Source organism: Oncorhynchus keta, chromosome 14 (genome assembly GCF_023373465.1).
Source record: "Oncorhynchus keta strain PuntledgeMale-10-30-2019 chromosome 14, Oket_V2, whole genome shotgun sequence".
Classification (NCBI taxonomy): Eukaryota; Metazoa; Chordata; class Actinopteri; order Salmoniformes; family Salmonidae; genus Oncorhynchus; species Oncorhynchus keta.
In genome coordinates this window covers 25,336,350-25,363,300 of record NC_068434.1, presented here as the reverse complement: position 1 = coordinate 25,363,300, position 26,951 = coordinate 25,336,350, and the positions used below count along the sequence as shown (strand labels likewise).

The following is a 26,951-nucleotide window of genomic DNA, read 5'->3' as shown; positions in this document are numbered from 1 at the left end:
ACACACACATACACAGACAGGGTGTGCGTAAGAATGCACTTTCCCAGAATTACCGATGTTTTGCCTGGCAAATCTTGATCTGATGTAACAACTAACCGAATAGCCATACCAATATCAACTCACTTACTTACTTTTCCAACATTCAAAGTCACTGTATCAACTACACTCTTGCCCTCATCTGATTCCATGTGATGGAAGGAGGCATTATGTAAAGCCAACCAACTTGACTAATCATCCACAACGCTTTATTTGCTGCAACGTCTCAGTAAATAACAATTGCTAAAGGAACCACCCACTTTATAATATGTGCTGAAGTATATGTGCTTCTTTACTCTTTCCCCATATGCCTATAAGGCCAATACTGAGCATCAGCAGATAGTAAATTAAAACCAACATATTCCACTCTTTGGACCTTCGTAGAGAATTGAAATGTGTCCTTATGCAATGGGTAGTAGGCTACAGGACACTCCGGACATATTTCTAGAAAGCATGATACCAACCATAGGAAAACTCTGCCACATCACTATGAACTTCAGTAGGCCTAAATTCTATACATTTTAATAAGACACAAATCACGAGGCAACTATCACACCAAATGTGCAGTATAGTGACACACTAGCTATAGGACATAAGATTAAAATACTGTCTCGGTATTGATGGAGAATTATTTACGCACAGTTCCCCAACTTACCTCAAATAGTGGTAGGTCAGGGTCCAAATGTGTAAAACTGTTAAGGACCACGGGGCTTTCGTCCTCGCCAACCTCCAGCTTTACCCCATCCCAAATATTGCGCACCTTCCATGTTCCAGCATCGAACATCTCATCGAGGTATCCCGATTTGATGCTTTGCGCATCAGAGCACATCCCCATAAAGCGGACCATTAGTAACGGATACGATTACTGCAGTCAATAGATGTGACAACCTTTCTTTGTCGTACATCCATAGTTACGTCTGATGATAGGCTACAATACATTTCATTTTACCAGAGGACCACACAGTAAAGAGTGAAGTACAGAGACGACGCTGGCTACTGTAGACTGCTAAAGGCAGGCGCCTCGAGCTACTGTATTTAGAAATTCATGACTCATTGCGGAATGTTACTCATAGCTCCTCCTTTCTGACCGTACCCGTCCCTCTGTGAATGTTATTACTATGAGGTCGCCGTGGAAACCGTTTCCAGATAAGGTATATTCAAGACTGAAATATTGGTCCTGTTAAAATGTTTCCAATGCAGATATCCATACAGGCAAGATGTATTATAGACATCACCTCAGTAGAAACAGAAAAGGGATAGAAAAAACTAAAGCGTAGGCTATAATCCACTAAAACCTTATAAATAAATATAATGAATAAAAAAACGCATCCGTGTTACAATTGGATGGATCATAGTTAGAGAACCACAGTGAGGGTAATTCCCTGGGAATTAGTGAGTAGAACAGCATAACTTAATTTAGCGCTGGGGTATTATAATATATACTGGGGTATTATAATATAAATGTATAATATACGTATATATATATATATATATATACGTTATATACAGCAAACACATACCAATAAACATGACCGAACACGAGCTCTTTAATCCCACTCCTCAGCCACTCTCAGCCCATCCCACCCATCACCGTAGACCGCCCTTGTTTGGTTTCCATGTGCCATATATTTTGAATTGTGACGTGGTACATTCATTTTGAACCTTTCTAATCGCATAGTATCCACCGATTGTGAGCTAAAGATGAAAACCTTTCCAACGAGTGTTATTATATTATTGATCGATTGACTATGGCTTTCCAAATCCCCCAACACTGTTTGTAAGGTTCATTTTAAGTGAATGTTTTTTAACCATTCCTGAACCTGTGACCAGAAACAAGCTACATAGGGGCATTACCAGAATAAATTATTTAGTGATTCTGTCTCTTCGCAGCAAAATCTACAGAGCTGAGATTGTTGTATGCCCCGTATATGCATTCTGTTGGTTGGTGGCAAGAATGTTGTATAATAATTTAAATGGAAAAACTCGGAAGTGTCGAAACTATTTGTTTGTATCAGTTCATATACCATGTGCCACGGAATCGAAAATCTCTATATTGTTCTATTTATGCCAATCCATTTCAGCCAATTTATATCTTTAATATATGGCAGACAAGTTCTCTACCTTCTCCTTCTTCCACTTCCCTCCTCCATTTATGTGGTAATTCTGCAATCAGTTGGTTGTCATTTTGGATTGAGCAGACATTCGCATATACACTGAACAAAAATACAGTGTCTGTGACATAACTGCACCATTTCTATTAAAAATATCTTTAATAAATACAATACCATTTAAAAACTATTTTTTTTATAGTTTAGTTTATAGTTTATTTTATAAATCAATATATTGGAGTTTAAGCATAATATTTGTTGTAATATTTGTTCTATATTTTCTGGAGGATCAAATTGAAATTGTAACCAGCTTTGTATGGCTTGTTTAAGAAATTGAGATACTTTGAAATATGTTTCATTTTCAATTAGTCGGAAATGAGAAGTGTAATCTGTATAAAGGCAAAACGGCCATTTTTGAAGGAGGTGAGGCATCAACTATAGCATTCAATACTTTTCGAATTGTTGAAAACATGTGCTTATATCACAAGGATAATACGTTTGCAGTTCAAAGAAATGGTATCATTTGTGTTATTTATGCCTCTTGTATTCTGTGGATGAGTGCCCATGTCATCTCCAACATTGACTGAACAGACCATTTTGCTGGTATTTCTCTTGAGTGACACTCCCCTCTACTGGTCAGAATTGGAACACACTTGGAACCTCTTGAGAACCAAGCTTTACTACAAGACATTGCAAAATACAATATTCAACAACATAAAAAGAAAAACAGGTGTGAATGTGAATTGGTTCATTCGCATCTGCTTCAACAACAGGGGGTCTTTTCCCCAATACATTCCTGAGTCCACATTTTCTCCCCTTTCCCAGCATTCAGCAGCACAAAATACAGATTACCAGTGCTGCTACGCTTCAAATTCACAAATCTCTCCCTGAACAGCTGTATGGGATGTGGAGATACAGAAAGACAGAGAGATAGAGAGAGAGAGATGGAAATGGAAAGTTGTCAGCCTGTAGGTGCAAGCAGTTGGTTGCAATCAATGCAATGTAATTACTCTGCTACCTTTTGCCCTGCAATGATTTAACAACAGTCCACCCTATTCCATTTGTCAGGCTTCCTTCTGGAATCAACAAATAGCAGTGTTGTTCTACTATGGCTCTGGCAAATACCCCAACAGGCTTTACTACTCTCTCAGGAGGGACTTCATCCACACATGCATGCACACATACAAAACACACAAACATTGCATAATACAGTCAGCACACTTTACCTCAATTGAAATCACAAGTTTTCTGACATTTTTAGCCAACCAACACACTCAACCCAGTGACCACAATTCCCGAGGTTGCCATGACAAAAAGGTTCCCATTATCAATAATTCAACAAGAATTACCAAGCATAAATTAATCCACCTTGAAAATCTGTTGATTAGGAAACTTGAATGATTTTGCTGCAATCTGCTGCTCATCAAATTGCTGTTGGGCAATTCCACGGTAACAGAATGATGTCACAAACAGCAAAAAACGTCAATCTGTTACCAAATTTGACATCTGCACTGTTCTTTAAGTAAATGTGTTTTTGTCAAATGTTCAGTGCTAAATTCTTAAAAAGTTGTCATTGTGCACAGAATTTGATGGTTTATTTAACTTCGTAATCATTGGGTTTTGATTGGTATAGATTTTAATGTGAAAATTCTTTGGCTCAGCATCAATCTGTTACTGTAGAATTGCCCTGTTGTTGATAATTCTAAGATCCGCAGCTTCAGACCTCTGCCATAGTGGGTCAGGGCCAGGCGGCAACACAGGCCATGGTGTTTTCAGTCTCAGGTCAGTGCTACATGAGTTCAGTCCTTGACCGCTCGTCTCATGACAAGCCCCTGTGAGCTAACAGACCCAGAGAGACAGATCTCACCATATAACAACAGGCCTTTATATCACCAGACAGACTGTTTTAACCATGAATCATGTGCAAGCTATTCAAAAGAAAGAAAAATAATGCTAGTTGATCACAACAATTCTCTGCGTGAGTTAATTGAGAGGAGACCCCGGCCTTAACCTTTTTGACACTTGTCATTGTGTTTTTGGCCACTGGGCTCACCTCAGGTTGTGCAATTGTACTATCTGTAACCTAGAACTGCAAAATACAGAAGTATGAGCATATCGGACTTACAGTGCCTTCAGAAAGTATTCATACCCCTTGACTTATTCCACATTTTGATGTGTTACAGCCTGAATTCAAAATTGATTAAATATATGTTTTTTCTCACCCACTTACACACAAAACCATATAACAACAAGTAAAAATATATTTGTAGAATTTTTCACAGATTTAAAATGAGTATTCACACCCCTGAGTCAATCAATACACGTTAGAATCACCTTTGGCAGTGATTACAGTTGTGAGTCTTTCTGGGTAAGTCTCTAAGAGCTTTGCACACCTGGATTGTATAATATTTGCACATTATTCTTTAAATAATTCTTCAAGCTCTGTCAAGTTGGTTGTTTATCATTGCTAGACATCAATTTTCAAGTCTTGCAATAGATTTTCAAGCTGATTTAAATCAAAACTGTAACTAGGCCACTCAGGAACATTCAATGTCATCTTGGTAAGTAACTCCAGTGTATTTCACCTTGTGTTTTAGGTTATTGTCCTGCTGAAAGGTGAATTTGTCTCCCAGTGTCTGTTGGAAAGCAGACTAAACCAGGTTTTTCTCTAGGATTTTGCCTGTGCTTAGCTCTATTTCACTTCTTTTTAGCCTAAATGTTTCGTAGTCGATGACAAGCATACCCATAACATGATGCAGCCACCACCATGCTTGAAAATATGAAGAGTGGTATTCAGTGATGTGTTGTTTTGGATTTGCCCCAAACATAACGCTTTGTATTCAGAACATAATGTTAATTTTTTTGCAGTTATTCTTTAGTGCCTTATTGTAAACATAATGCATGTTTTGGAATATGTTTTATTCTGTACATTCTTTCTTCTTTTCACTCTGTCAGTTAGGTTAGTATTGTGGAGTAACTATGTTGTCCATTAAACTCTGTAACTGTTTTAAAGTCACCATTGGCCTCATGGTGAAATCCCCCCCAAAATAATTCCACTTTGAAATTATGGGGTATTGTGTGTAGTCCAGTGACACAAAATCTCAATTTAATCCATTTTAAATGCAGGCTGTAACACAACAAAATGTGGAAAAAGTCAAGGTGTGAATACTTTCTGAAGACACTGTAGAATAGAGTCAACAAAGCCAAGCTATTGGATAATATGCCACTGTCAAATGTGAGGAACACACACATGCACACACGCACATGCTCAAGCTCACTAAAAGCATGTATAACATGCTAAAAGAAGCTAAGTAAAAAAAGATCAGATATCAAAGAAACTCACATTTCCCGGCGTAATATTAAGTGTATCAGAGTTGATGCCTACCTGTCTGTCTACCTCTCTGTGTCTCACAGTAATGAAGGCAGCCTGGCACATAGACTGAGTCCTACAGCAGCCTCCACTCCTCAGCAGTCCACAGGTCCACTGAGCCCACATCACTGCTTCCCTCAGAACCAGGAGATAACACTGGAGATGAAACCGGACCGGGATGAGCAGGGCTCAGAGTTCACCCTCCCCTCGCTCCCCACCCCAGTCACAGATTGGGTGACCACTTCAGGCCCACCCCAGTGGGTGTTTACTTAAACAGCTGGGTCAACACGCACAGAACAATAAAACATTAACTTCTACTCAAAAATAATAGGGATTCCAAAAAGCCTGTTAATAGCTTGTAAGAGTGAATACACTGTCCCTATGTTCAACTGCACAAACCTTAACAAACTTTGCACTTCTCTTCTCTGAACAGAAAATGAAATCACTGGCATCATGTTACCCTGGATTTCCCAGGGGTATTCCCATTCAACCACCGTTGTGACTCACTCATTTGTGAGGCAAAATGTATACAAAAGCTATTAGGCCTAACAAAATATGATTATGCCAATTGTATATTTGCATCAGAAAATCAACTAATGGATTGACAAATGTAGACATGTTAGATTTCAGCTAAAACGAAAGCCAAAATGGTCAGCATAAGCAGTTAAACTAAAAATAGTGCCACTACCAACACAAGTACGTATAGCTTCTTTATGGTGGAGTACGTATTGTTCGAACTAGTTAGTTACAGGTGTTTTTGTGGTGAATCTCTGATAAAGGTTACAGAGCCTAGTTTTATGGGGCGTTATGTGAACTAGAAGCTGAACAAGCTGAACAAAAAAGTCCACTAAGTCACATCGATATAGCTCTTAGAGGAACTTCCCCCTGACAGACGGAGAGGCGGCTCCTAAAGAAACCTTCCATTCAAACACAGTGAAATAACTCCTGCGAAACAAGCAGCTGCTAGCCCATTCTGAGGCACTCCTAGCTCAGGTCTTTGCATTTAAAAATAATTTTACAATACCAAAAGCAATCACTCTTAGGCAGTTTAACAATACCTTGAGGAGACAACCTATCTAATAGCAGGGGAAACATGGTCTTTCTGACATGGTTTGGGGTGTCGGCATGCTTCACAGCCGAAACAGTTCGGAAGAGTTTGTGCATATATTATGACGACTTTTGTGATAAATGTTTGTTTTGGACGTTGGTACGTTTTTTCCCCGGTTGTTCAGGCACACAACAATTCTTGAGGCAAGCCGAGGTCGTTAGCTGAAGTCTACGCCCCTTCGTCGATGATTGGTCAACAGTAGAGATCCTTCAGGAAAGTCTGTTGTCATTCAACAAGAAATTACTCATTTTCGTGCCCATTTTTTCATTTAGAAATACTACACCAAACATTTTTAAGACTGCCAGAGGGAACACAACATTTTTCTTTAAAATCCCCCCAGTGCAATGATTCTGTTTTCCAATTTGTTCAACAGGTAATTGTAAATACACCCTAGACCAGCAGCTACCACAGGGACCTAGTACAACAAAAACAAGTTCCTCTATCATTAAGTGTATGAGGGTGTGAGTAAGAAGAGTACAGTTAGAGCAAAACAGCTGTCACAATGAAACACACAGAGATGCACCTGTCACAGTCAGAAGGAACTAGAGACCAGATCACATAGTCTATTTCCAAACTCAGTGAATAACAACAACACCAAACCATCAGCAAGTATTACCATATTCATAGCTATGTAATAAGCAATAAAAACACATCCACATTCAACAGTGGGCATGATCAAACATGTGTGAGAAAAAAAGCAGAAGTGAATGACATCACAGGGGAATGGTTGCCTAACTATACTGTGAATGTGTGCCAGACACACTGAACAGCTGAACCCCCACTCCGGTGGTAGCATACTGTAGCATACAAACAAGTCCTCTCTCTCTCAATCACAACCTTCTCTCTCACCCACACACACACACACACACACACACACACACACACACACACACACACACACACACACACACACACACACACACACACACACACACACACACACACACACACACAACAGCCAAAGAGACTGCGACTGCCTCAAATTACAACAGATGAGCTCTTTCTTACCAGATCATCCAGTATGTTTACAGGGAAATCAAACATACACATCTTGACTGGCTGAGCCAGGGCTTTGTGAAAGCTGGACAGGGACTTGGTCTCCATGCTGCTAATTTCACTCCCAGAGACTGAACACAGAGGGTAGAGGCTCCTGTAGCAACAGATCGCTACTCTCCCTTTCGCTTTAACTCTCACTCTGCATCAATGACATACACACACAAACAAACGGGAACTTCGGGCTGCTGCTGACAGAAACACCACCACTGCAGACTGGAAGGAACCCCTCCTCTCCCTCATCTGCTTCTTCTAGCCTCTCTCTCTCTCTCGCTTTCCCTCCCCCTCTCACTCTCTTTTCAGCTCCACAGAGTGTTTCTCACAAGGGACTGTCTGTGTTCTCAGCAGCTGCCCAAGCCACTTTCTTCTATTTCATCCTGCTGTAGGTAGAACCCCTCAGCATTCAGCAGCACATTCAAACATTAGTGGCTGATTTTCCTTCCTCAGTGGCATTGTAATGTTGTTCGCACACCTTTTCACATGGACCACAGCCTACAGAAGTATGCAGACAGCAGAGAAAAAAAGTCATGTGAAATGCAGCAGGTATGCTCATTTCCCTCTCCTCTCTGACTGTGCTGCAGTGTAGTCAATGTTAACACTGGAAGCAAGGCTGCGTTGTGTAAAGATAGGTGCTGAAAAAACAACAAATCCAGGTAAAACAAGAGAAAATAGCTCTGGGGCAAATCCATGTCGCTATGTCGGCTGCTGTCAAGGCAAAATGATAAGTGTTTGTTTGGCTGAAAGTGATACATTAGAGGTGCAATGTGTCCACACTCAGTCCACACATCTTTCTGCATGAAGTACTGCTCCTGTTAATGCCCCAGCTACCCTCTCTAGTAGCTCACTAGGACTTCAAACAGAGAGCTGAACTCAAATGAATCAGACATGATACTGCATTTAGGTCACACAGCTTGTAGCTCAAATGGCTAAAGACTAAAGTCGCTTTTTACAAGATTAGACAAATAACTTGTTTCTCCCATGAAAAAAGCATGTATAGACTTGGTACATTTTGATTTAAAACACCCTGTTTCATAATTTACAAGAGTGATTCACAGTAGCTGTTGTGAAATGTAAGTTTCAAAAGCATCTACATGTAGTACTATCGTACAATGCTCATTCAGAGAAGTGAGAAGAGACCAATTTGTAATCTAAACCAAATCAAACCCTAATTCGTAGATTGGGTGCAATTTAACATTGGCTATAGGTAGACAGATAAGTGGGCAGTGAAACGAGTATGTGTCCTCTATGTTCAATAGAATGAGGGTTGAGACACTGCAAACTGTTTTCAGATGCAGTGGCTGTCCCACACTGCCTGCATAATGTAGAATAGTAGTTGTCAGGGAAACTGTAAGGCAAATATGTCCCCTCATAGGGCTAAGTCGTGTGGCCAATGCGATGGCTGCATGCATGCGAGTCTTGCCTCACTGCCAGAGCCAGGACAGGAAGCTGGTTGTGGCATAGGCTACACATCCACTTCCTGTAGACAAAGGCAGGACAGGGTGGTGCACAGCACACTCAGAACCCCCAACCATGCAGACAACACGATGAGTCTTGTTCTGCTTAAAAGTATAATAGTCAATGCCACCGGACATCATCTATTCCTTATTAATAACATCGTCTTTGCTCTCCAATGTCAGCATGTTGTAAACACAAAATGTCTTTGGTGATACCCAAATAGTTTTATGGAACTTCCATGTCGGCTACTAGTTAGCCAGACCAGATAAAAGGGATAGTTACTAACAGGACCCAAACTGTAGTTGGCCAACCTTCTTGATAGCCACTCTAGCACTGGTGGGATACAATGGGATTTGCAAAATGTCTTGCAAAACAAACCGCTTTCCAAATGTCACTCTTTTGTTGGGTCTTTTGCCCATTCATCAGCAAAGATAAAAACAGCATATGCTCGCCATACCTGTGCATCCCTACTTCCTGGTCACCTGTGTGCCAATATACATGTGACCAATGACCCAACATATAGTGTCGTCTAGTGTACAAATTACGTGGAATATACAAAGACAAAAACTATGGACAACATAACACACAAAAACCACATAAAGTGCATTCGGAAAGTATTCAGATCCCTTTACTTTTTCCAAATGTTGTTATGTTACAGCCTTGTTCTAAAATTTATTAAATTGTTTTTTCCCCCTCATTCATCAATCTACACACAATACCCCATAATGACAAAGCAATAACACATTATTTTTTTTTAAACGGAAATATCAGATTTACATAAGTATTCATATTCTCCCATTCTTCTCTGAAGATCCTCTCAAGCTCTGTCAGGTTGGATGGGGAGCGTAACTGTAAAGCTATTTTCAGGCCTCTCCAGAGATGTTTGATCGGGTTCAAGTCCGGTCTCTGGCTGGGCCACTCAAGGACATTCAAAGACTTGTCTGGAAGCCACTCCAGCGCTGTCTTGGTTGTGTTGCTTAGGGTCATTGTCCTGTTGGAAGGTGAACCTTCACCCCAGTCTGAGGTCCTGAGTGCTCTGGAGCAGGTTTTCATCAAGGATCTCTCTGTATTTTGCTCCGTTCATTTTTCCCTGACTAGTCTCCCAGTCCCTGCCGCTGAAAAACATCCCCACAGAATGATGCTGCCACCACCATGCCTCACCAGAGGGATGGTGCCAGGTTCCTTCCAGATGTGATGCTTAGCATTCAGGCCAAAGAGTTCAATCTTGGTTTCATCAGACCAGAGAATCCTGAGATGGTTGTCCTTCTGGAAGGTTCTCCCATCTCCACAGAGGAAATCTGGAGCACTGTCAGACTGAACATCGGGTTCTTGGTCACCTCCCTGACCAAGGCCCTTCTCCCCCAATTGCTCAGTTTGGCCGGGCAGCCAGCTCTAGGAAGAGTCTTGGTGGTTCCAAACCTCTTCCATTTAAGAATGATGGAGGCCACTGTGTCCTTAGGGACCTTCAATGCTGCAGAATGTCTGTCAACTGTGGGACCTTATCTAGACAGGTGTGTGCCTTGCCAAATCATGTCTAATCAATAGAATTTACCACAGGTGAACTCCAATGAAGTTGTAGAAACATCTCCAGGATGATCAATGGAAACAGGGTACACCTGAGCGCAATTTCGAGTCTCATAACAAAAGGTGTCACACCCTGACCTTCGATATCTCTGTTTTCTATATATTTTGGTTAGGTCAGGGTGTGACTAGGGTGGGTACTCTAGGTTTTTGTATGTCTAGGGTTTTTGTATGTCTAGGGGTTTTGCATGTCTATGTTGGCCTGATATGGTTCCCAATCAGAGACAGCTGTTTATCATTGTCTTGGGGTGGCAGGGTAGCCTAGTGGTTAGCGTGTTGGACTAGTAACCGAAAGGTTGCAAGTTCAAGTCCCTGAGCTGACAAGCTACAAATCTGTCGTTCTGCCCCTGAAAAGGCAGTTAACCCACTGTTCCTAGGCCATCATTGAAAATAAGAATTTGTTCTTAACTGACTTGCCTAGTTAAATAATGGTAAAATAAAAAAAATTGGGGATCATATTTAGGCAGGCCTTTTTCCCACTTCCTGGTTTGGGATCTTGACTATGTGTAGTTGCCTGTAGTTGCCTGCCTTCATACGACAAACGTGACAAAGGGTCTGAATACTTATGTAAATAATGTATGTCTGTTTTTTTGTTTTTTTATACATTTGCTAAAATTTAAAGAAACTGTTTTTGCTTTGTCATTATGGGGCATTGTGTGTAGATTGATGAAAAAATAGATATATTTAATCAATTTTAGAATAAGGCTGTAATGTAACAAACTGTGGAAAAAGTCAAGGGGTCTGAATGTATTGTAAGTGGGCTGAAATGGTTCCTACAGTAGTAATGGCATAGCCTTTATACTATTGGAACAATGACAGCTTGCAAAGTAAGTTTACACACAAAGGCATTGTATGATAATTTAACTCACATTACAACTCGTTCTGATGATTAAAGGGCAGGGCCAAAAAGATATAGAAGGATTATAAGGAGACTCTTCTGCATTGTGCACAGAAAACTAAGGCGTGTGATTTTTAAAAAATCACAGATTCCTGTCACATTCCATAAAGAAGAAGGAGCCATATGTGTGCAGTGAGGCTAGTCTATTAGAGAGGAGGTCTGCTTTTTTCTATTCAGAATCAGAAATGAGCTCATATGCCACATCAAAACTGCTTAAAGTCATACAACAATGAAGAGAAAATGCATGAAGAAGATCAATCGTCTACAGTTTTGAAGTCAGGGAAGGAGAAAGACCGAGATCGAAAATGAACAGAGCCATCATTTCATGCCTTTTTAGGCATATTTCTTCATATTCAACCCCCCCCCCCACCAGACACAGACACGTGCACATAAAAAACAACTTTGTGAGGCAGTTCATGATAGGTTTATGTACAAAGGAAGACCTGTGTTCCAGGAGTGACGCAGAGAGCAACATCCTGCAAAACCTCTCCCTGCCTGAAAACTCATGGTCAACAGGTGATGTTACCATGGTAACCCCAGATATTTCCTCTCACATATGTATAATATATCAAAATCCAGAGAGAGCAAACAAATCCATGTCAAAAGCTGTTGGAGAGTTTGTTGTTTTTGGGGGAGGCTTTCTTTGCTTTCTTTATAGCCCAAGAGCTGAGTTTAACAATGGGAGGTCACCCTCCCTCAGGCGCTGAGGGCCAGAGGGCCTGTTCCAAAAAGGATATTTCCTAGAGAACTTCACTTCCTTGCCAAGAATATCATTATGTTTATTGTTCATTCTTATCAATGCACAGCCTATTATAAAAACAACAAACAGAGATTTAAATATTCAGCGTCATGCTCTTTATCTTTTAATCAGAAAAGTGTTCATGTGTGTATGTCATTAAATGTGAAGGCAGTCTACACAGGGGCTTTTGTTGGAAACACACAGACAGATAAACATACATGATGAAGACATTGGAAATGCAAAGAGAGTCCAGAAAGTGTTGTATGTGGATGCATGTTTGTGTATGCACACGTGCATGGGTTTGCCTGTCTATCTGTGTGTGTGTGTGAGAGAGAGAGAGAGAGAAAGAGAGAGAGAAAGCATTGTGTGTGAGTGAGAGAGAGAGAGTGAGAGAGATTATGTGTATCACATTCAGACCATATCTAAGGAAACTGACTAACAGATGCTGTTGCAATGATGGATGTGAGATAATGATGTTTATTCATGCACCAACGATGAAATTATGATATTTCACCTTCAGCATAGTAGACCATAGGGAGAATAAATCCACACATCCAATAAATGCATAAACATATTTGGGGTCATGGGCATGCTGACAAATTACTATTCACATGCATTCAGATTAGGGGTTTATTCAGTGAGGTTTCAGATGAAAATAATCCACCGTGATCAAAATCATAATATGATGTATTATTTATTATGTGTGTCGACGCAACACTACAACACCGTGACAGCTAGTGCACCTCACATAATGAACGTTACCCCAGGTGACTGTAGTATACCTGTTTTTCCAGCATTATCATCCTCTCAATTTCATGACCTTCTTCAAATGTCTTCTCGTGCACGTTCAGAATAGATTCTCATTTCTTCTGTACCGGCATCCAGCATTTTGATTATCCACAGTTCGTGTACCAAATCAGCGATTGGTATCCTTGTGGAAATGTCCTCAGTGAGTTCAGCACCACCTTGAGTTGATATGTAGTACGATACTGTAATAGTTTATTCAGCTATTAGTCTAAACTTCACAATCCATTGCAATCGCTCAGCATTTAATTTCTAGGTCATCCTCTATCTTCATTCTCAAACCTCCCCCTGCAACCACGGGGGGCGTGCAATGCGCATTGGTCTGATTTTAACAATTTCATGATGCCATTTCTTTCTTTGGAATTGTTAATTTAATTCATCCCCAATAGTAATACGAACACTAGTCATATAATACATGATCCTATCATTTTACGTTGGTGTACATCGCATCAAGCAGTGATGCGTTATTTCGACTGATGCTCAAAATAAACTTTTAAGCAAAGATTATTTACAGGTGTGAGACTAAATCTTTAAAAATCCAGCTCGTAACCAGCCAAGAAAAAAAATGGAATTTACAGTATGAGTTAGCTCAAGCGTATAGAAAGTGTTCGCTCTTGAACATCCCACCAAAACGCATTACCAAGAGCGAAAATTCAGCGTTGATACGATGTACTCGAACAAGTCCCAACGCACAGAATTGTGGGAATTTATGTAAAAATTAAGATGGCAGCCGCCTGTGCGAGAACTCTCAGTAAGGTCGGCTGGCACATTTTGGAGTCTCCACCATGTCGTGCTGGGAATATTGCCTCCCTGATTCCAAGGGTCCCGCTACATGGATCGAGCCGGGCCTACAGAACAGGTGGTGCAGGATTCCGTTCCAAACTGCTTTTCAGCACACCTCTGCGCGGTGGCAGGGTCCTGGGGTGTGCATTCCTGATTGGAGGGGGGCTTGGCTTGTATCAAACAATAAAGCTCTCCGTCCAACATCACCTTGCTGAAGAAGATGTCAAGGTAATAATACTTGGCAAGACTATTAATGTGAAAAATGTTTTCGTTACTGGCCATATATATACTTGAAGCACAGTAATCTTGTTTGTCAGCTAACAACCTCTGTGGTGTACTTTTGTCAAGTAGCTTGCCCAATGTTACATCCTCAAATGTGCCAAATTTTGCGTTGTAAATGTATATGTAACGTTAATGAATGAAATGTACTTTTAACTGACGTCCCTGTCTTTCTCAGCCTTCTGTTGGTGGCCTGAAGTTGACCTTGTATCAGTACAAGACCTGCCCGTTCTGCAGTAAAGTGCGAGCTTTTCTAGACTACCATGGGCTTCCATATGAGATTGTGGAGGTCAACCCTGTCATGAGGAAGGAAATCAAGTGGTCAACTTACAGAAAAGTGCCAATTGTGATGGTGAATGATGTGGTAAGAGGGGACACAGTCACTCTGCATGACTTGGTATTATAGTTACAACGTACAGGTGTGTATGGGATGATGGGAAAACTTGTCAGGTGTTCTCTCTCTCTCCCCTTCTGTGCTCTTGACTCATCAGCAACTGAATGACTCCTCATTAATAATCAGTGCCTTGAAGACACGGTTGATGAGCAAGTAAGTAACTACCTCTATGAAAAGTGTTGTTGTGTTTTCTTTACATGAAGTGGTCTGATTTCTCTATCTCCCCCTCAGGGATAAAACCATCTCAGAAATTCTGTACTGTTACCCAGAGATGAAGGCTGTCAATGAGAAGGGGAAAGAGGTGATCGAGTTCAACAACAAGTACTGGGTGATGGTGAATGAAGCTGAAGGTCAGACAATGTACCCTGAGAAAGATTCCAGAAAGTAGGTGAACACATTGGGTGCCAAATTACTGCTGACCATATAATGACCAAAAACCATTCCGTGCATGGGTCATTCATGAAAATGCATGTCTGTCCAAATCTCTCTAAAAGGTGTACATACATCACTACTCTTTTTAGATGATGATATTGCTTCTTCCAGTTACAGATAGGCCTGCGCACATCAAGAAACTGACTGTTAGCACTACCAAATCCCCATGGATAGATGAATTTAAAAACTATGGCTGAGAGGGATGAGGCATAGAAAATAAGTCTTCCAACTCCGCAGATTGGCAAACATACAGTAAATTGAGATCACTAAACTAAACAAAAAGGAGAAAATATACCATGGAACAAAGATGATAGGTAAAAGCTCTGGAGTACCTTAAATGAAATTCTTGGGTAAAAAAAAGCAAACTTGGCTCCATCCTTCATTGAGGCAGATGGCTTGTTCATAACAAAACCCTTTGATATATTCACTTAAACTTTTTTGTTGTTGACCAGATTAGCAAATTTAGGCATCACATGCAAACAACAAACGCTGAGTGTTCATATTCATGCATGACGGACCAAATAATGAAAGACCAGCAGTGTCGTTTTGAGTTCTGCAAAGTTGGTGTAAGAGAGGTGAACAAAGTTGTTGCTGTAGGAGAGGTGAACAAAGTTGTTGCTATCCATAAATAATGACAAGCTGAAGTTGGTAGCAGAATACATTGGGACTCCTGTTTTCTACATCTTCCGTTTAAGTCTAGATGACGGTGTGTGCCCTCAGGCCTGGAGGGAGGCAAAGGTCATTCCGCTGCCCAAGAATGGCAAAGCACCCTTTAATGGTTCAAACAGCTGACCAATCAGCCTGTTACTGGTGCTTAGCAAACGTATAGGAAAATCATGTTTAACCAAATACAATGTTATTTTTACAGAAAAACAATTAAGACTTTCAGCATGCTTATAGGGAAGGGCACCTAATAACATGCCCGGCACTGACAAATGACTGATGATTCGCTGAAAGAAATTAATAAAAAGATTGTGAGCTGTTTTGTTAAATTTCAGTGCAGTTTTTGATATCATTGATCATAACCTATTGCTGAATACTGAGGTGTTATGGATTTACATTCTCTGCCTAATCATTGACTGAGTTACCTATTTACACTGAACACAAATAGAAACGCAAGATATAAAGTGTTGGTTTCATGAGCTGAAATAAAAGCTGCCTGAAATTTTCCATATGCACAAAAAGCTTATTTCTCAGAAATGGTGTGCACATTTGTTTACATCCCTGTTTGTGAACATTTCTCCTTTGCCAAAATAATCCATCCACCTGCCACACCACCGGTGTGGCATATCAAGTAGCTGATTAAACAGCATGATCATTACACAGGTGCTTCGATGGGGACAATAAAACGTCACTAAAATGTGCAGTTTTGTCACACAACGCTACATATGTTTCAAGTTGAGGGAGCACTCAATTGGCATGCTGACTGCAGGAATATCCTCCACAGATGTTGCCAGAGAATTTAATGTTAATTTTTCTACCATAAGCCGCCTCCGTCTTTTTAGAGAATTTGGCAGTACGTCTAACCTGCCTCACCGCCGCAGATCACCTGTACCCACACCAGACCAGGACCTCCACATCTGACTTCTTTACCTGCGGGATCGTCTGAGACCAGCCACCCGGACAGCTAATTAAACGGCGGGTTTGCACAACTAAATCATTTCTGCACAAACTGTCATAAACAGTGTCTGGGAAGCTCATCTGCATGCTCGTTGTCCTCACCAGGGTCTTGACCTGATTGCAGTTTGGCATCGTAACCGACTTCAGTGGGCAAATGCTCTTCACGGATGAATCCCGGTTTCAACTGTACCGGGCAGATGGCAGACTGTTGTGTGGCTGACTGTTTGCTGATGTCAACATTATGAACAGAGCGCCCCATGGTGGGGTTATGGTATGGGCAGGCATAAGCTACGGACAATGAACACAATTGATTTTATCAATGGCAATCTGAATGCACAGAGTTACCGTTATGAGATCCTGAGGCCCATTGTCGTGCCATTCATCCTCCTCCAACACCTCATGTTTCAGCATGATAATGCACTGTCACATGTCGCAAAGATCTGTACACAATTCCTGGTGGCTGTAGATGTCCCATTTCTTCCATGGTCTGCATACTCACCAGACATATCACTCATTGAGCATGTTTGGGATGCTCTGGATCAACGTGTACGACATCGTGTTCCAGTTCCCGCCAAAATCCAGCAACTTCACACAGCCATTGAAGGGAGTGGGACAACATTCAGCAGCCTGATCAACTCTATTTGAATGAGATGTAAACTGAGGCTCAGTAAATTCTTAGAAATGGTTGCATATTGTGTTTATTTTTATTCAGTGTATTAATGGATGTCTAATGGAATTCGGTTGAGGGGTGTACCAAATTTTTCCTAATGACCTTCCACTGACCTTTGAATAAAGCCTGTGTCTATGTATGCTGATGACTCAACTGTGTACAAGTCAGCTACGACAGTCAAATAAATGACACCCTTAACATAGAGCTCCAGTCAGTTTTAAAATGGGTAACTAGCAATTGACTGGTACTAAATATATTTTTTAAACTCAAAGCACCGTTTTTGGGACAAATCACTCAAGCCTAAACCTCATCTAGATCGATTACTGAATAATGTGTTGATTCAGCAAGTTGAAGAGACTAACCTTCTGGGTGTAACACTAGATGGCAAGCTGGCATGGTCAAAACATATACTGTAGACTCAATGGTTGCTAAAATGGGAAGAAATCTGTTAATGATAAGGTGTTGCTCTGCTTTCTTGATATCTAAATCAACCAGACAGGTCCCACAGGCCCTAGTTTTGTCACAGCTGGACTACTTCCCAGTGGTGCGGAAAAATAAGGACATTGCAGTGGGTCCAGAACAGAGCAGCGTGTATTACACTTACTGTAGATGTACACAGAGGGAGAATGTCAGTGGTATTTATTCATGTCAATCTCTCCTGGCTCAAAGTTGAGAGATTTGACTGCATCACAATTGGTCTTTGTGCGAGGTGTTGATGGTTTAAATGTACTGAATTGTCTGCACATAGTTCAGACATTCAACGGTGCCACACAAGACATGCAGCCAGAGGTCTCTTCACAGTTCCCAGGTCCAGAACAGAGGCAGTGAAACACAGTATTAAGTAGAGCCATGACTACATGGAAGTCTCTGCCACCCCAGGTAACTCAAGCTAGCAATAAAAACAGATTTTTTAAAAACAGATAAAAGATCTTATGTTGCGAAGAGGACTGTCAAGACAGACATTTTTATATACAAAAGTATGTGGACATCCCTTCAAATTAGTAGATTGGGCTATTTTAGCCACACCTGTTGCTGACAGATGTATAAAATCGAGCACACAGCTATGCAATCTCCATAGACAAACATTGTCAGTAGAATGGCCTTACTGAAGAGCTCAGTGACTAACAATGTGGCACCGTCATCGGATGCCACCTCTCCAACAAGTCAGTTTGTCAAATTTCCAACCAGATAGAGCAGCCCTGGTCAATTGTAAGTGCTGTTATTGTGAAGTGGAAACATCTAGGAGCAACACCGGTTCAGCTGCGAAGTGGTAGGACACACAAACTCAGACAATGGGACCGTCAAGTGCTGACGCGCTTGACACAAAAACTCTCTCTCCTCGGTTGCAACACTCACTACCGAGTTGCTTCCAAAAGCAGTTTGCAACGTCAACACATGAACTGTTCGTCGGGAGCTTCATGAAATGGGTTTCCATGGCCGAGCAGCCGCACACTAGCATAAGATTACCATATGCAATGCCAAGCGTCAGCTGGAGTAGTGTAAAGCTTGCCGCCATTGGTCTCTGGAGCAGTGGAAACGCGTTCTCTGGAGTGATGAATCACTCTTCACCATCTGGCATGTCCGACAGACGAATCTGGGTTTGGCAGATGCCAGGAGAACGCTACCTGCCCCAATGCATGGTGCCAACTGTAAAGTTTGGTGGAGGAGGAATAATGGTCTGGGGTTGTTTTTTCATGGTTCAGGTTAGTCCCCTTTTGTTCCAGTGAAGGGAAATCTTAATGCTACATTATACAATGACATTCTAGGGGATTTTGTGCTTCCAACTTTGTGGCAACAGTTTGGGGAAGGCCCTTTTTCCTGTTTCAGCATAATGCCCCCATGCACAAAGTGAAGTCCATACAGAAATTATTTGGCAAGAACTGTGTGGAAGAACTTGACTGGCCTGCACCAACTCTATATTAATGCCCATGATTTTGTAATGAGATATTTGACGAGCAGGTGTCCACATACTTATGGTCATGTAGTGTATTTTGTATTGTGTTATGTATTTTACTTGTTTGTTTCCTGTTTGGATCCCAGGAAGAGTAGTAATTGGGGATGCTAATATAATACATGTCAAGCATCAGTTAGGCTTAAATGTCACTTTCGCCTATTCTCTTTCCCTTCAAACTGCTTTAGGGAGGAGATCAAATGGCGTAAGTGGGCAGATGATTGGCTGGTGCACCTGATCTCACCCAATGTTTACAGGACCACTGGAGAGGCCCTGGCCTCCTTTGACTATATTGTCCGTGAGGGCAAGTTTGGCACTTATGAGGGATTCTTTGCAAAGTATGTTGGAGCAGCTGCCATGTTTGTCATCTCAAAAAGACTGAAAAGTAGGTGGGTGCCACAATAAAAAAAGATGATCTGTTCTAAGGTTTTGTACATGTATACAGTTTTTGTAAATAGTTCTTGAATAAGTGGATTTTTCTGAATAACCAGCCAATGTTTGGTGATGAGCTCTGTTTTATATTAAACCCCTCTATCCTGCAGACACAACCTGCAGGATGACGTGAGACAGGATCTGTACAAGGCAGTCAATGAGTGGGTGGTGGCCATTGGCAAGAAGAGAAAGTTCATGGGTGGAGACCAGCCCAATCTGGCTGACCTGGTAAGAGCACCACATGTCATGTGAAGTATTATCTTAGACTTCTAGAACTTGTATTGTCTTATGCAGTTTTGCTGATGAGACTTTTGTTTGGCTTTTTGTTTACTATAGACAAATAGTAAACAGGAAGTGTTTGCTAATTATGTCCACAACTCTTCTCTCTGCAGGCAGTGTATGGGATCCTGAGAGTGATGGAGGGTCTTGAGGCCTGGGATGACATGATGGAGAACACCAAGGTGAAGAGCTGGTACAGACGAATGGAGAAAGCTACAAAAAGCCACAAGGGCCAAACTGACCCTGCTCTAAATATTGACCAGCACTAGGAGATCTGATTCAATAGCACTTCCAGCCCTGACTTAATCAGGAGATGTGAAGAGTTATTGCATTAAGGAGAGATGGGTGAAAAAAATGCTATACATTTGTCCTAAGGCTCTTGTCCTCCTGACACAATTCACAGAAATGGACTTCTCTAGCTAATATGGATTAGGCAAAAGGCCAACCTCTTGATTTATTTCCTGTGAAAATGCACCCAAATGATCTGTGTTAATTTGCTTGAATAAACTTGCAGCAGCAAGCCATTTAGTTGTAGATCCTTGATTACTGTGGCATTCTGTCTACCTGGTGTCAAGGCTGGCGTAACATGTGCACTGAGTATACTAAACATTAAGAACACCTGCTCTTTCCATGAGTCTGACCAGGTGGAAGCTATGAACCTTATGAACCTTAATAAATCCACTTCAGTGGGGAGGAGACAGGTTAAAGAATTTTTAAGCCTTGGGACAATTCAGGCATGGATTGTGTTTTTATTTTACCTTTATTTAACTAGGCAAGTCAGTTAAGAACAAATTCTTATTTTCAATGAAGGCCTAGGAACAGTGGGTTAACTGCCTGTTCAGGGGCAGAATGACAGATTTGTCCCTTGTCAGCTCAGGGGTTTGAACTTGCAACCTTCCGGTTACTAGTCCAACTCTCTAACCACTAGGCTACCCTGTGTGCCATTCAGAGGGTGAATGGGCAAGACAAAATATTTAAGTGCCTTTGAATGGTAGGTGCCAGGCGCACCGGTTTGTGTCAAGAACTGCATCACTGTTGGGTTTTTCACGCTCAACAGTTTCCTGTGTATATCAAGAATGGTTCACCACCCAACTTGACACAACTGAGGTCGACATGGGCCAGCATCCCTGTGGAACTCTTTCAACACCTTGTAGAGTCCATGTCCCGGCGAATTGAGGGTTTAAGGGGAGACGACATTAGATGTTCCTAATGTTTGGTATAGTCAGTGTATATAACATAAGGAAAACCAAATTAGCAGCTTTAAATTTACATCGCATCTGTGTAAACATTGTCAAATACCTCCTACACACAGTCTTAGCATTTTGCATTACATTTTTTCGCCCCCATTCTGTTTTCCAATATACTTGAAGGTTAAAATGATTGCATGAGCTAACATGACTTAGTTTAATTAGCTACATCTGATAATCAGTATATTATTTTCCTTAGGGTTTGAATTCCCTTAAAAAAAATGCACAGTAATCCTGTTTCAAGATTCTCTTTCATCTGTTAACTTCTTGACTGATGCTAATTCTTCCTCATTGTTGTTCTTGAGGGTTCCAGTCATAGCCAGATTAATTACATTATCATTCTTAACTATACAGGGTGTAAGAAGTGAAATGATTGTTATAATTTGGCAGCATCCATTGGACAAAGTGGTACCGAGACTCCTAACCAATTTAAAAACGCCCCAATGATGTTCATACATGTAAAAATGTTAAATAAAAATAAGTAAACTGATAATGTATCATGTTCTCATTCAGGAACACTACATTGTTCTATTTTGCAAGATATGGCTATAACATTTCATACTTTACAAGTTACACAAGTATTCTCTATAGAATTATTTGGTTCAGCACCAACTGAGAAATAGTTGTGTGTGTATATACACTATTAAAAACATGAGCAAATGACATGTCTATGAACAAATGTTTGGATTTACCTTCCATTATCTACAACAACACTGACAATATGACTTGAACAGTAGATGTCATGATCGTTACTGGTTCTAAAAGTAAATTAAAAAAATAAGAACAAAGACAAGATAAAGGAAGTCACATTCTCAAAACCTTAAGGGACAGAAATCCATCCAATAAAAATACCCCATAGGTTGAAATTGACAAGTAATGCAATATGACTTTGGCGAACCCAAAGATTATCACTGCAGTGAATGAGAAAAGAGGAAACAATATGACAGGGGAAAAAACCTTGAACCATACACAGCAAGAAGCCACATTAACTACCTTGAAAATGATCTTCTCAACAACGGTAAGGAACAATGACTCTGTAAATCTAGCACCAAGAATAACCATTTTATCCAATGTTGCATTCATGATACTGGCCACGATATATGCTAATTTAGTTTTGGCATACTATACAGTGCATTTGGAAAGTATTCAGACCCCTTGACTTTTTCCACATTTTGTTACGTTACAGCCTTATTCTAAAATAGATTAAATAAATAAAAACAAAGCAAATTTGAGGAAAACGCTACCCAAGTTCTACCAACACATTGACTGGAGCACTCACACTGAGAAAACACACCACTGCTACTCAGATTTTCAAAATGCCTACAAGGTCCTCCCCCATCCTCCCTTCGGCAAATCTGATCAATTTTGCTCCTCCCTTCCTATAGGTAGAAACTCAAACAGGATGTACCCGTGCTAAGGACTATTCAACGCTGGTCTGACCAATCGGAATCCACGCTTCAAGATTGTTTTGATCACGTGGACTGGGGTATGTTTCGGGTAGCCTCATCGACGTATACACTGACACGGTTTATCAGGAAGTGTATAGGAGATGTTATACCCCCTGTGACTATTAAAACCTACCCTAACCAGAAACTGCGGATAGATAGCAGCAATCGCACAAAACTGAAAGCGCAAACTACCACATTTAACCATGGCAAGGTGACTGGGAATATGGCCGGATACAAACAGTGTAGTTATTCCCTCCGTAAGGCAATCAAATAGACTAAATGTCAGTATAGAGAAAGCGGAGTTGCAATTCAACGGCTCAGACACGTGACGTATGTAGCAGGGTCTACAGACTATTATGGACTACAAAGGGAAAACCAGCCACGTTGTGGACACCGACGTCTTGCTTCCAGACAAGCTAAACATCTTCGTCCACTTTGAGGATAACACTGCCACCGACAGGGCCCGCTACCAAGGACTGTGGGCTCTCCTCCGTGGCCGACACGCGTAAGACATTTAAGAGTGTTATAACCCTGCCAGCCCAGACGGAATCCCAAGCCGCGTCCTCAGATCATGCCCAGACCAGCTGGAGTGTTTACAGACATCTCTCCCTATCCCAGTCTGCTGTCTGCACTTGTTTCAAGATGTCCACCATTGTTCCTCTACCCAAGAAAGCAAAGGTAACTGAACTAAATGACTATCGCCCCGTAGCACTCACTTCTGTCTTCATGAAGTGCTTTGAGAGGCTAGTTAAGGACCACCCCTCTACCTTACCTGACACCCTAGACTCACTTCAATTTGCTTACCGCCCCAATAGATACACAGACGATGCAATCGCCATTGCACTGCCCTATCCCATCTGGACAAAAATAATATCTATGTAAGAATGCTGTTCATTGACTCTAGCTCAGCATTCAATACCAGTACCCTCCAAGCTCATTATTAACTCGAGGCCCTGGGTCTGAACCTTGCCCTGTGCAACTGGATCCTGGACTTCCTGACAGGCCGCCCCCAGGTGGTGAAGGTAGAAAACACCTCCACTTCACTGATCCTCAACACAGGGGCCCCACAACTCCAACTCAATCAACAAGTTTGCAGACGTGAACAGCAGTAGGCCTGACTACCAACAATGACGAGATAGTGGTGCAGTCTGCTTAATGCATCACCAGGGGCAAACTACCTTCTCTCCAGGACACCTACAGCACCCAATGTCACAGGAAGGCCAAAAAGATCATCATGGACAACAACCTCCTGAGCCACTGCCTGTTCACCCCACTATCATCCAGATCGCGAGGTCAGTACAGGTGCATCAAAACAGCTTCTATCGCAAGGCCATCACTAGACGGCTTCCACCCAGTTACGTAACCCTGCACCTTAGAGGCTGCTGTGTGAATTAGATCATTTTTCTATCCTGCTAAGCATTCAAAATGTAACGAGTACTTTTCGGTGTCAGGGAAAATGTATGGAGTAAAAAGTACATCATTTTCTTTAGGAATGTAATGAAGTAAAAGTTTAAAGTTGACAAAAATATAAATAGTAAAGTAAAGTACAGGTACCCCAAAAAACTACTTAAGTAGTACTTTCAAGTATTTTTACATCACTGGCTTGCAGGCCCCCGGCCCGCCACAAGGAGTCGCGGCCAAACCCTCCCCTAACCCTCCCCTAACCCGGGTGACGCTGGGCCAATTGTGCGCTGCCTCATGGGTCTCCTGGTAATGGCCGGCTGTGAGACAGCCTGGGATCAAACCAGGGTCTGTAGTGACGCCTTAGACCGCTGCAGCACTCGGCAGAACAGTGCTTTTAAACCAATTGTTCAATTCCTAACCTTTCACTCATTCGTATCCAAACTAAAACATTCCTGACTTTCCTTTTATCCATCCATTTATCCTCCCTCTCCTTACCCTTATTCCGTGCTTTCTCTTTGGCTGACAGAGCTGCATTCTTCTTCTGCTCCTCCTGCTGGGCCTGCAGCTCTGCCAACTTCCTGCGCTCCTCTTCCTCCCGCTACTCCTTCCTCGTCACCTGGGCAGCAGCCTCCTGCATCACCCGGATCAGTGACCTCATCTCATGCAGTGCCAGCTCTGCCACCATCCTATTCTACACACTGGAGAACTCTCCCTACACAAGCACACAGCCACTTACACATATTGAGCAGAGCAGGGACATAAAACATGATCGCAACAATGGAGATGTTTACTTTCCCCCATACTCTGATGAAGAACCATGATGGAAGAGTTCCACCATTTGACATGTGGTGCTATAATGTCTATTGAAAGTGCAATTTAGGCCATTCAAGACTCATGCCATTATAGATGAATGAAGAATAGGATCTCACTGACCTCAGCTGTCGTGCGCACCACCTCCGACACTTGGGAGCATAGATGGTTGACGCGGGTGCTATAGGATGTGAGACCAGGGGTCGGGTCTGATTGGGTGGGTGCGGCCAGCTCCAGGAGCTGATTGAGTTGCAGTATCTCTTCCTGGATGGCGTTGAGAGCGCACAATCTCTCCCTACCCTCCAGTTGTCTCTGCTTCTCAAAATCCCCCTCCCGCAAACGCTGCTGCTCCTCCTCCCGCAGGCGCAGGTTCAGGATCTGTGGAGGTTTTTCCATCTTTATCTGAACACTATTGTTTTGCATTAGTAGTTAAACCTTCAATACCTTTACTCTGTTTTTGTGCTCTTACAACTTCTCGTGGAGCCCAAGGCTTTTTTGTGTTCTCTTAAAGAAAGAACACAAGCAGCAAATGAGAAAGACAAGCAGCAAATTAAGATTGACATGTAACACATTTTCAGTCCTGTCACAGGGACAGAAGCCTATTGGTGGGTGAAAAGGAGACTATTTTTTGAGGTAAAACAAGCAGTTACTCTCTGTTCATCATGTCCCTCATACTCTGGTTCTCCTGCCTCTGCTTCAGCTCCATCAACTCCTCAAAGCGTTTGAGCCGCTCTGACTCACAACTCGCCACTGAAGCCCCAGCATCTCCTGCAGCTCCTGCCTCAGACTCAGTTTCATCTGCACCAGGACATTCAAGCCTCTAGATTAGGTTTGAAATGCTAACATAACATGATGCCATGATGGCTCCCACATATATAGTAAACAAACAGTGTTGGAGACAATATGTAACAGTGATATGTTGATTCATGAACAAACTAACTAAGAAAAAAACAGAAAGTAGCCTATGCAATCTTGGCACAATGTTTCTTCACACACATGCAAGTCCTGCCATTTGAGTTGCTCTGGGAGACAGCAGGGAGATAGTGGGGTTGGAGACTGGACTGAGATCGTCGCAGGCATCTGGGGCACTTTCTTCATCAACAACACGCATGCAGATTGATATTAAGAGAAATTTGTTATAATAGGTTAGTTAATAAGAATGTACAAAAATGGTGTGCAGTTAAAATATGGGAGAGAGACTTACCTGCTCCTCTTCCTTCTTCGAACCTGGGAGTTGGCTGATTATTAGCTGAAGGGAATGAGCTGCTTGAGGAGCTTGAGGAGACTGGGGTCTCCTCAGCCAGGCTAGGGCTTGGGCCACGGGAAGCAGAGCCCAAAGAGAAGGTCTTTTGAAGGAGATGAGGGCTTACATTAACCCTCTTCACCTGACAAAATTTCCTGCAGGAGACATGAGAAAGGATAATAATAAACTAGCTAGCAATATCACATTTAATCCAATGAAAGGCTGATTTCAAATATGTATCTAAATCTTAGACATGTCATAAGCTAGTCTGATTAATCAGCCTGTAATACACAATTCATTGGTATGTACAACCTGAGACATTTGTGTGCAAAATTGTGTAAAATATTCCTTACAAGCCAGAATGCTGAATAAAATTACATTTAAATGTATTCTACCAGTTGTCTGTGCAGTTAGTCCTTCAGCTGCTCGAAATTTCAGATAATATAGACAGGAAAGTATTGTTTACCCGACTTCATAGAGAGCCATAGTTTTATTCAGGGGTAAAGTTAGTTTTGTATTGTATATTCGGATCTCTTGTCAATGGATATTGAACATGACAATAAAAAGTGTATATCCTGAATCTGGGGAAGAGAAACCCATTTCTGCCTCAAAACTATTTTAATTAATCTAAACTAAAACAATAAATGTCCATAATGTTGATGCTTTTTTGGTGAGGAAGACTTAGTCGCCCCATGTGACATTTAGCAAAGGATTATTTCACGTCAATGAGCAGTATTTCTGAAGTTTGACTATGGCACGAAAGCTAGCATAAATTTGTCCAACATTAGAGATAATGTTAGCTGAGCC

General features: G+C 41.6%; 2 protein-coding genes across 5 annotated transcripts in view; one reads left to right on the top strand and one right to left on the bottom strand.

Moving 5' to 3' along the window:
* The window catches only part of LOC118393058 (ral guanine nucleotide dissociation stimulator-like), a 28,459-nt gene extending 14,935 nt beyond the window's left edge, over positions 1–13,524 (bottom strand). The window contains exon 1 of one of the 4 annotated variants that reach the window (XM_035785305.2): positions 13,131–13,524. In XM_035785305.2, the coding sequence (XP_035641198.1) occupies positions 13,131–13,151 (21 nt within the window). In that variant the 5' untranslated portion in view covers positions 13,152–13,524. Of the gene's footprint in view, positions 1–691; positions 1,109–5,529; positions 5,694–7,630; positions 7,909–13,130 lie in introns of those variants that run through there. The other 3 variants (XM_035785304.2, XM_035785303.2, XM_035785302.2) reach the window with 3 other exon arrangements.
* Positions 13,525–13,846: 322 nt separating this feature from the next.
* ptgesl (prostaglandin E synthase 2-like) lies at positions 13,847–20,516 on the top strand. The gene is made up of 7 exons (XM_035785306.2): positions 13,847–14,163; positions 14,393–14,578; positions 14,706–14,761; positions 14,840–14,992; positions 19,470–19,670; positions 19,824–19,941; positions 20,106–20,516. The coding sequence occupies exons 1-7, from the start codon at positions 13,876–13,878 to the stop codon at positions 20,259–20,261; spliced, it is 1,158 nt and encodes a 385-aa protein (XP_035641199.1). The 5' UTR covers positions 13,847–13,875; the 3' UTR covers positions 20,262–20,516.
* Positions 20,517–26,951: the final 6,435 nt, after the last annotated feature.

Excerpts from the sequence above, each read along its gene's own strand:
- ptgesl (XM_035785306.2), top strand. The coding sequence starts at position 13,876 with ATGGCAGCCGCCTGTGCGAGAACTCTCAGTAAGGTCGGCTGGCACATT. Across the intron at positions 14,762-14,839 it reads AAGACACGGTTGATGAGCAA|GGATAAAACCATCTCAGAAA; the intron begins GTAAGTAACTAC and ends TCTCCCCCTCAG. Across the intron at positions 14,993-19,469 it reads CCTGAGAAAGATTCCAGAAA|GGAGGAGATCAAATGGCGTA; the intron begins GTAGGTGAACAC and ends AAACTGCTTTAG.